General features: G+C 60.7%; 1 protein-coding gene and 1 long non-coding RNA gene across 6 annotated transcripts in view; one reads left to right on the top strand and one right to left on the bottom strand.

Moving 5' to 3' along the window:
• NFIX (nuclear factor I X) overlaps positions 1 to 9,983 on the bottom strand; it is a 76,769-nt gene that overhangs the window by 9,446 nt on the left and 57,340 nt on the right. For 3 of the 5 annotated variants that reach the window (XM_049639957.1, XM_049639953.1, XM_049639955.1), the window contains 3 exons: positions 9,063 to 9,199; positions 6,094 to 6,216; positions 3,712 to 3,887 (listed from right to left, as the gene is read on the bottom strand). In XM_049639957.1, the coding sequence (XP_049495914.1) occupies positions 3,712 to 3,887; positions 6,094 to 6,216; positions 9,063 to 9,199 (436 nt within the window). The remainder of the gene's footprint in view (positions 1 to 3,711; positions 3,888 to 6,093; positions 6,217 to 9,062; positions 9,200 to 9,983) is intronic. The other 2 variants (XM_049639954.1, XM_049639956.1) reach the window with 1 other exon arrangement.
• Positions 3,948 to 9,068, top strand: LOC125929065 (uncharacterized). The gene is made up of 3 exons (XR_007459797.1): positions 3,948 to 4,228; positions 8,008 to 8,177; positions 8,487 to 9,068. It is a non-coding gene; the product is annotated as an uncharacterized LOC125929065 (long non-coding RNA).

Genomic DNA, 9,983 nt, shown 5'->3' with positions numbered 1-9,983 from the left:
AGAGAGAGGGAGACACAGAATCGGAAGCAGGCTCCAGGCTCTGAGCCATCAGCCCAGAGCCCGACGCGGGGCTCGAACTCACGGACCGCGAGATCGTGAACTGAGCTGAAGTCGGCCGCTTAACCGACTGAGCCACCCTGCCCCTGTTTTCTAAGATGCTCTTGACCTCCACTGGAGCCTTTCAAGTAGGCTGCCTCCCAGGCTCCCCAACAAGCCTGCGGACTACCACCTCTGGCCCATGCGGCACCTGTCAAGTCCCACGGACTGAGTTGAATCCACTCGTCCATCCGGCCGCACTTTAAACCATCGAGCCCCATGGCTGACTCGTGCAGGCCATACCCTTCTGAACTCTGGCTGTTCTACCCACTACCCTTCACCTCTGATGACCGACACCAAGGTCTAACACCATCCCTCCATATGGTTCCCTTGACTTCATCTTTCCTGCGTGCTCAGAGGCCCCTGACCAAAGCAAGCCGGGGCTGCTGGTCCCTGTTTGTGTCCTGGGCTGGAGACCCTTTGTGCCAGGTGTCATTTCAGAAACAGGCAAAAGCACAGGCCGGAGGGCAGGGGTCTCCAGCCCTACAGGGGTGAGGCTGAAATGCACACGGCACCTGCCTTTCCCCATTTCTACAGCCTATCTTGTGCCTATCCTCCATCAGGGCAGGAAACAGACAATCCCAACAGATCACAGCCTCACTCCTTCAGGCCAGGCCATCCTGAGCTTGGGCCCCCAAGGAGCTGGGACACGTGGCCTTCCAGGCAGCCCTTGCTCCCATAGGGTGGCCCGTGCCGCCTCCTAGTCCTCAGACCCTGTCTCCCCTCAGGAGGATCTAAACCGTTAATTGCACTCGATAAAGCCAATCCCAGCCCCATATGGCCGGACGTTGAAAACCGCTGATGTACGACATTTAGTTTCTGGAAGCTACTTCCAAGCAGGCTAGGATGTCTCAGCTCTGATTGGGGTACAAGTTGAGGTTTTAAAATCTCAAGGTCTTGTGATTTTGTGGTGCCTGAAAACCTCAGGAGTTAAAAGCTAGAAGGAACCTGGAGGCTGGGATAGCTCTTCATTCTCCTCTGACAGGTGAAGACGCAGGCCTGGCTGCTCGGGCGCTGCTGGATGAGGCCGAGCTACGACCAGTCTTCCCGCCTCCCAGACTCACGCCATCCCATCAGGCCCTGTGACCTCTCCATCGCGTTTGCTTCGTCGTCTCTTCTCTGCCAGAAAATACAGCGAACCAGGCATTCTCCTCCTGCCCTCTGCGTCTCCTCCGAGCGGTGTCGCCACTTGGCCTTGGCCGTCAGTGATTCGGCGCTTCTCAATTAGGGGCTCGCGCTGTGGTCTGAGGATGAACACAGGGGTGCCTGGAACCCTTCTGCAAACGGTTAACATTTCTGGGTGCGTGTATTTTTCTGCAAAGATGGTCTGTGACTCCCGGTTCTCAAAGAGGTGAGGAACTTACTCCTTCAGGCTTTCGATCAGTGAGTCTCAAAGTGGGGTCACCCGACCAGAAGCAGCATCACTGGGCAACTGGGGGAGAAGTGCGGATTCTCGGCCCCGCCCTGGACCTGCTGAATCAGGATCGGGCGAGGCCCAGGCAGCTGTGTGTTAGTGGGCCCTGGAGGGGACTCTGGAGGTAGCCACGGAACAAGTGCAGCCTGCCACTGCCACTCCCTGTCACCAGGTCAGCTGCAGAGTCTGGGGCCTCCGGCTCTGTCCTCCTCCATGGCCTGGTGACGTCTCTAGCCTCCTCTCGGAAGCTGAGCCCCATGGAGCAGGCTCACTGAAGACAACCCTCCTCCCTACCGCCCCCCCCCCCCCCCCCCGCTCTTGGCACAACGGGCCACAGGAGGAAACCCAGAGAGACTCCCCAGCCGGGCTAGCCTCTCTGTTTAACCAGGGTGACTGTTGGCCCTCCTGTCTGCAGTGTTTTATCCACGGAGCAAGCATCTGCCTTGAGAAGAAAACTTCTGGACCCAGTGAGCCCTTAATCTTGAATGGTCAAGTCAAGGGAGAGGCTCGGGACCCAGCCAGCATCAGGATGCTTAAAGATGGACTGACCCATATTCTTGAAGGTCCTGTGGGTTTAGGCTTGACTCTCCGGGCTAAAATGGTCCTTCGGGTCAGTCTCATTTTGACTCCAAACCCCAGCTGCCTCTGTGGGTGAGAAGGCAGGCGAGGCGAGCTTCTGGCCTCTCTGATCCATAATCCAGACCCCAGGCCTCTTGGACACTGGGACAGAGGCTGGCGGCTCCCGCAGACTCGGCTGGCATCTCTGAAGGAGGTGTCGTAGCTGTCGGGGGTCATGGCCACTTCTCCCTCCATGCCCCTGAAAGTGGACAGAGCTTGTCCAGAGAGGTGGGTAAGGCTCCGAATGTGCTAAGGAGCTACAGAGCCAGCAAGAGAAGACCTCACAGGGAAAAGGGGAAAAGGGAACAAGGAAAGCAGAAGGAGGGAGAACAGGAGACGGAAGAGGACTGGCTTCCGTTCTGGACAGCGAGAGCGAGGAGGCCGAGCCGTAGCCCTGCCCCAAATCAATACACCAGCACTTAGAAAATGCCCACTCTGCACAGGGCGCCCTGAGGCAGTACCGGGCTGAGTCGCCAAGAGCCGCCCACGGCTCTCCCCGGGCTGCCTCTGGCACGGGCTTCCGAACGCCTTTCCCCACCACGGCCCTTTGAGCATCCCCCCCCCTACCCCACCCCACCTGACCTCTCACAGCAGGTTTCCAGCCTGGACCAGTGGCAGGGAGAGGAACTGGGCCTTCTCACAGCGCAGTGTGCTGCTGGGGCTCTAGAACCTTCTCAGAGGTCTAGAGACCACCCGTGTCCCAACCCAGAGTGGTCTCCCAGGGACTAAGGCAGAACCACTGTCCCATTGAAGGGTCACCTGTGGCCCAGCACTGTCTGGAATAAGCCCTTTGCTGAGTGGCCTTTGTTTCTGCTGGTCAGTGACTGGGCCCTAGGGCTTGCCGACGGACAAGGGCAGTGGGGCGGCAGAGCTCCATGGGGGAACCAGTGTCTCTTCCAGGCTGAGGAGCGCAAGGGCTTTGCTCCAGAACAGTGACTGGCCTGGAAAACTCTTGTTAAGAGTTCTGCCAACAGGAGACTCCGAACAGCTCCCGTGGTGGGGGGCCTTTCCTCTACTCAGGCCTTCTCACCAGGAAACAATGATGCCCCTGGGGCCCACTGAAGTCTGGAGACATCCTGGTCATCGGGGCTGGGAGGGGGTGATGCTGCTGGCATTGAGTGGGTAGGGGCCACAGAGGACACAGCTCCACAGAACAGAGAATGAACAGCCCCAAATGCTAACAGTGCCAAGGCTGGGAAGTGTTGGTCTAGAACCTACCAAATCCCTGTAGCCCTGAGGTTTTGAGAGGGGTGTTAGGAGGCAAGGAGCCCGGGTCGGGTCGGATAGATCACGGATACACTCCTACCGGGGGAACAGAGACCAAGGGCGGGGCAAGGAGCCCGAGCAAGGTGGGCCCAGCCACTGCCCCGCCCTTCTCTAGACCGTGACCGACAGACCCCGGCATCATACACAGACCCCTACCCCCAGATCCAGGAGATCGAGGCGTCTGGCGTTACTGGCTGTCTGCTGCTCCAGCCCCAGGAGGGCTCCTGGCTTCTGGACCCTCTCCCTGTGAGCCCCGAGACAGACGGACAGATGCAGAGATGAGCTGTGGCGGGGCTCCTGGGGCCCTCGGGACTCACCTGTCCGGTAGCCTGGCCCGAGCCGTCCGAGCACACAAACTGCACAAACTCCTTCAGCGAGTCCTGCCCGTGGTGGTGATGGTAGCGGATGGTCGGGTGCGTGAAATACGGGCTCGACTGCTGGATGATGGACGTGGAGGGGAAGTGCAGCGCTGATGCTGTGGCCCGAGGGCTCCCTGCGTGTACATGAGCGGGAAGAAAAGGGCATCAGGGCCTAGGAGGCGGGTGGGGGGCCACGGGGGGGGACGGGGGGGGGGGGGGCCGCTGGTCAGACAGAGAGCACTGAGGAGCCAGAGGAAAGGGGAGACTGGGGTGGGAGCAGGGCCAGGACCAGGGCGAGGAGAGTGAGAGACTTAAGGCAGCGCCTACTAACTCAGCAACCGGGGTGAGGAACATTTTTTCAACGTTCTCCGTCTTCTTTATTTACGTAATCTCTGCACCCAATGTGGGGCTTGAACCCATGACCCCAGGATCGAGAGTCGCAGCTCTACTGACTGAGCCAGCCAGGTGCCCCGAGGTAAGTAACGTTTCCTTTTTAACTTGAGAGAGAGCGTGCCTGCTTGTGCAAGCACGACTGAGGGAGGTGCAGAGGGAGAGAGAGAATCCTAAGCAGGCCCCAGGCTCAGCGCAGAGCCCGACGCGGGGCTCGATCCCACGACCCTGCGATCACGACCTGAGCGGGAATCACGAGTCGGGAGGCTCAACCGACCGGGCCACCCAGGCGCCCATGAGGTAACTAACATTTCAATGCAATATTTTTAAAAAAGTCAAATTGGCAAACCAGGGCTAGTCAGCCAGCTGCCTGTCTTCGTAAATATTGATTAGAACCAGGGCTGGAGTTAGAGCGACACGAACAAAGCAGGACCGTGCAAGTACAAGGCCAGCCCCGTCTTTTGTTGAGAACGTTGATATCTGTTCGTCGCGTGTTTTTCTCACTGGTTCTAATTTTTAAAAATATGACACTACATTTCATGTGTCTCGACGGCTAGGGTTTCGGCTCCTCGTGACGTCCTGCATCCTGGTGAATGCCGCACTGGCTTCACCCCGGCCCAGGGCCCAGGTGGGAGCCTGGATGAGGGACAGAGGATGCCAACAGCTCCTGGTCTCTGGGTAGAGACAGGGCCCCTTGCCTGTGTAGGATGAGCCCTGGACAGACAAACCCCCCTCCCCCATACCACTGCATTGCTCCTGCATACAAATGACCATGCATCTGGCCGAGGCGCCCAGGCCACGTTCTGGAGCGCTCAGCCCCAACCGTCCTCGCACACGCATACATACAACTCCCACCCCAGCGCAGGCCCCGGCTCTTCCCTGAGCCGAGTCCTCCCCCTCCAGTCTGTTTCCAATCAGCTCGCTCTTGCTCTCGGTTTCATTAGGGGGCTGAGGAAACTTGGCTTCTCTCTGGAGTTCATAAAAGCGGAGCCGAGCTGGGCCTGCCGCCCTCCCGCTGCCTGTACAGAGGGCCTGGGGTCCCCGCCCCCACCTTGCGGCCACCACACCCTGCCCCAGTGCAGGCTGCCTCTGGGCTCTCAGCCAGGAGGCCCTGAGGAGGAAGCCGGGAGGGTAAACCTCACTCTTCTCTGCGTCCTACAAAAGGGCCCACAAGACGGCGGGCGGGCGGGCGGACACGGGGCAGGGTCCTCTTTCTGCCAGAAGGTGACCAAGGGGGTGGGGGGCAAATGAGGGAGTGGCTAGGATGAGGACTCAGCTCCCACAACTCCCTGCCTGATTCCATCCCCTCGGGAACACTGAGGTGTTCCCCCCGCCCCCACCGAGCCCCCTCTCCCAAGACTGAAGCGAGACAGCCCCCCACAGCAGTGGGCCTGTTCCTCTCCCTGGAAGACAACCCAGGAGCCAGCCCAGCCCTTCGCTTTCGGAAAAGGGTAGGGAGGGCCTCAGAAGGGAGCCTGGCTTCCCTCGAGTGCTCTTGTCAATCTGTGCCCCCACACCGCCCTGGGCTGGTGCCGGGGACACCGGACCCCGACCCTGGGCTCAGCCAGCGGCCCGGAGAGAAGAGGCAAAAGGGGGACCGAGGGAGGAGTCTGTGCTTCCCCAGCCGCCACTGGCAGGAGGAAAGAACTGGGCAGGCGCAGGCCCGAGGCCTGGCGAGTCACGCGACAAGTCGCAGAGGGCCTCAGGACGGGCCCGTGCGGCACAGCACACACGTGTGCACACACCCAGGCACACACGCAAGCACACACGCGTGTGAGAAGCTTGGGAACAAGGTGAGGAGGTGCCGCCTGGGACGCAGGGCCCGTTCCCGTGCCTTCTGCCTACTCAGAGGGCCTGGGGCTGTCACTCGGGGTGGCCCTAGCTCCCTCACCTGGCCAGCTGGCCCACCGCCTCCCCCGCTGCCCCCCCCTCGGGGCCCGCAGTTCTCACCTGGTCTGACTCCAGCAAGCACAGGCAGCGGGTGGTGAGTGAAAGCCATGCGCGGGGAGCTGCCCTGAGAGGAGAGGGCACTGCAGAAGTCCAGCTTTCCTGACTTCTTTAGAGAAGCCGGGCCTGGGGGGAGGAATCGGCAACACAGGGCAGGTTTAGCTGGGCTGGGGTGAGAGCAAGGGAGGGCGGGAAGCCAGCAGCTAGCTCCTTCTCTTCTCAGGCCCCCTCCCGGCTGCCCCTGCCCCACCACACCCCTTCCTGCCTCCTTTGCCCAATTCCAGCTCCGACTGGCCAGCTACTTCTGAAGGGAGAGGAAAAGGAGAGCCCTTGGGTGTGCTGGGGAGGGGACAAACCCGAGGGCCCATCTTGCTCTCTGCCGAGCGGATAAGTTCAGAGGGCACAGAATGAAGGGTGGGATGTGGGGGGGGGGGGGGGGGGGGGGGGCGGGGAGAAAGGTGTGCAGGAGGAGCCCTAGCGAGCTAGGTTCAGGGTGAAGGAGACCTCAAGGAAGCACGTGCCGGGGTCTACTCTGTGGGGCCCTGCAAGGGGGGAGGCTCTGGTAGGAAGAAGCCACCAGTCCTCAGGAGGGACCGAGGGGGTGATACCACACCCGACAAGAGAGTGGGGAAGGGGCTGGAGGGCCTGGGTGGGCCCTGGGGACAGAGCTGGACATGAAAGGACTCCCCTGCCAGGGGATCCAGAGGCTGGGCAGCCACAGGGAGGGACATTCCAAGGCTTTGCTCTGCTCCCGCTGCCTGAGATGGGATGGCATTCAGTGGGAACCGGGGCACAGAGCACACCCCATCAGAGCTCCGCCTGTAGGATCCTGATGATGCCAACCAAGTTCATCTCTGAGCCCAGGGGGGGCACGATGTCCAAATGGTGCTATGACACAGCAGGGTCCCTGGGCCAGGTCCTCCAGGGGAGTCTGTCTCCAGTCCTGGGCTGAGCCTTGAGGCCGTGCCCAGGGCTGGGGGTGGGGGTGGGGGGGGGGGGGGGGCGGGTAAGATGGTGTGGAGACCTCCAGAGCTCCCACCTTTGAGGCAGAGAATCGGTTTGAATGGGGGGTGAGGGGGCTGCAGTCTTCACTGCAGGAAGGGTGGGGGGAAGGGCGAACTCCCAGCCGCCAGCAGAGGCGTTATCTGGCAGCAGCTGTGTGCCACCTGATAGCTGGCACAGTGAGGGGGTGGGGAGCACCCCCACCAGCTGTGCACAGCTGTCCCCGTGGCCGCACAGCGCCTCCCCAGCTGTTCCCTGTCCTGCAGCTGGGCTGCTTAATTGGCGATTTGTCGCAGCACGGGGAAACAACACAGCGGGGGGGGGGGGGGGCGGGCATGGAGGAAAAGAGGGGAAAGCGAGGAGCCAGGGGTGCTGCAGGAGGATGTTGGGGGCCGTGCGCGGCAGGACAGCTAGAAGGAGCAGAAACGGCAGGCACCAGAGCAGACAGCTGAGAAAAGAGAGCGGGAGCCAGGGGACATCTCCTCAGGAACCAGGTCTGGGCAGAGGGACTTGGGGGCTGAACCCCAGGAAACAGCTGTGGATGTGGCTCTCGAGGCACTTGAGTCCTTGAGGGGGCAGTCCCTTAACTGAGGCCCTGGCTGGGGAGTCTCCAGGGCCTTTTCAACCCCTTCTCTCTTCCCCCGGGGAAGTATCTGGGCTGTGTTGGCCCGGGCACCTGCTTGCCACGAGGGAACCCTGGGGGAGGCACCCAAAGGCCTGCCAGGGAGCTGTCCCACAGGGATGAGCTTCGCAGTGGTTACAGCCTGTACCCTCAGACCCTCCTCCCCTCCTCCCAGGGAGCTGAGAGCGGGAGCCTGTGTCTGGGCAGCGGGAAAGCAGGAGCGCCTCCCCGCCCTTCTGCCTCGCTTTCCCCCAGTTCCTACCCCTGCCCATCCACGTGGCCCATCTCTGTAGATGCACTTCTGGAAAACGCCAGGCAAAGGGACATCGGGTCAGACCCTTCTCTTCCGGCTTCGAGAGCAAAGCCCCAGGCCTGACCACAGCAGACGTGCCCCACGTACAACGCCCACACATGGGTCGCACTCTCTGGCCCCGAGAAACCCACACCTCGAGGACACACACAGGTTGTACCACCCGTGCGTCAGGCAGAAATAGCCTGCAGCCAGTCTCCTCATACATTTATATGTGATGCGCACACACACACACACACACACACACACGGGAATACACATGCACACACTCTCCCTCCTTTCCATCTGGGCTCTCTGGGTCTGCTTATGCCTCCCGTCAAGACTGGAGGTGAAGGTGGGTGGGTTCACCAAGAAAGGGGTGGTTGGAGGCTATTGGGAGGACTGAGCTAGCTTCCTTTAGACCTCTGCCCTTCCCTACCTTTCCTGCTTGATTGGAAAATGACTCTGGTCATTCTTTCCTAGGCTCTGCTCCTCTCTGTGATGCTGGGCCCGTCAGACCAGTGGTTCTCAACTCAGGATGATTCTGGTCTCCTCTCCCCCTATGCCAGAGGATGTTCAGCAATGTCCAGACGTTTCTGGTCATTATACTTTGGGGAGGACGGGGGAGTTGCTACTGGCTGGCGGCTGGAGGCCAGAGCTCTGCTCCGTGCCCTGCAGTGCATGGGATGGCCCCACTACGGAGAATGACGTGGCCCCAAATGTCAACAAGTGCCCGGACTGAGAAACTGCTTTAAACCATGAGGACCGCGGGAGCTAGGGCAACCCCTCCAGAGAAACGGCAGGAGACGGAGACCGAGGAGGCTCGAAGTCTGGGGCCTCTGCCTTCCTTCCACCACACCTGTGGGCTCTGCGGCCGAGTTAGCCGCAGCCCAGCTCCTCACCTCCACTCCCTCCTTTGGCCCGGTCTGCCCTCCTCCGGAAGATCAGGAGGTAGCGCCTCCCATGGCAGGGGAAGCGGAGGGAGGCTCGCCAGGTACACCGAGAGGGAAAAAGAGGCGCCAACCGCCCCGCTCCGGGTTGGCCCTGCAGCACCCATACCTGCATCCACATCGTTGGGCCACCCACTGGACTGGCTGCTGCCAGCTGCTGGGGAGCGGCCTGTGCCAGGATAGAAGACATCATCGACGGGGCTCTCCATCTCGCTGTCATCGATGGACTTGGGGCGCTTGGTGGTGCTGGGGAAGAGGATCAGGCGGGACAAGGCAAGATTGACGTACCGGCACCGGAACTGCTCCCCGGTTCGCGCCCGGTGACCCGCCGGGTGGGGAGCAGGCGCCTGATGACAGCAGCATTTCCAAGTGCTCGCTACGTGCCTTCCCCTGAGACCAGACGGGCCCTAGAGTCCCTCGGGACCCCGCAGGTCTGCTCCTCCTCCTCGAACCCCTTCTCAGCCCGTGATACCTTCATCCGCAAAACCCCCCTCAACTGCTTCTGTGGTCCCACCTTCTATTTCCCATCAGCCCCCAGGGCCAGGGCGAGTCGAGAGGCACTCGCCAGGGACAAAAATGCCAAGGGGTGCTACGGAATTCAGACATCAGGATACTGTGTTCTCTTATGTTAAAATATCACTAATACGAAAACATTATAACATCATAGTGCGATACTTTAACAAATAAAAATAAATTCCCAAAACCTCACGATGAACCAAACGTTCAAGCTTTTTAAAAAAGCACAGGGTCCCTTCCTGCCCCCCAACAACTGGCCCTGACAAGGGCCGGATGTGCCCACCTCCCCAAAACCTCTCAGCTCCGTCCCGTCCTCTCATGCCACTCCCCCGCCCAACTGAGGCCCTCCCCTACTCCAGCCCGCTGGGAGGGCCTCTAACTGGCTGTCAGCCCCGCCCACACGTGCTGCAGCTAGGGGTACTTTCTAGAACACAAATCGCCAGCATCTCCTGCTTGAAACCTAAAACCCTTCAGTGGGTTTTACGTCTAAACACCTTCCGCTGGCCTCCAAAGC

Source organism: Panthera uncia, chromosome A2, assembly GCF_023721935.1.
Source record: "Panthera uncia isolate 11264 chromosome A2, Puncia_PCG_1.0, whole genome shotgun sequence".
Taxonomy (NCBI): Eukaryota; Metazoa; Chordata; class Mammalia; order Carnivora; family Felidae; genus Panthera; species Panthera uncia.
This window is presented reverse-complemented; position numbering and strand designations above follow the sequence as displayed.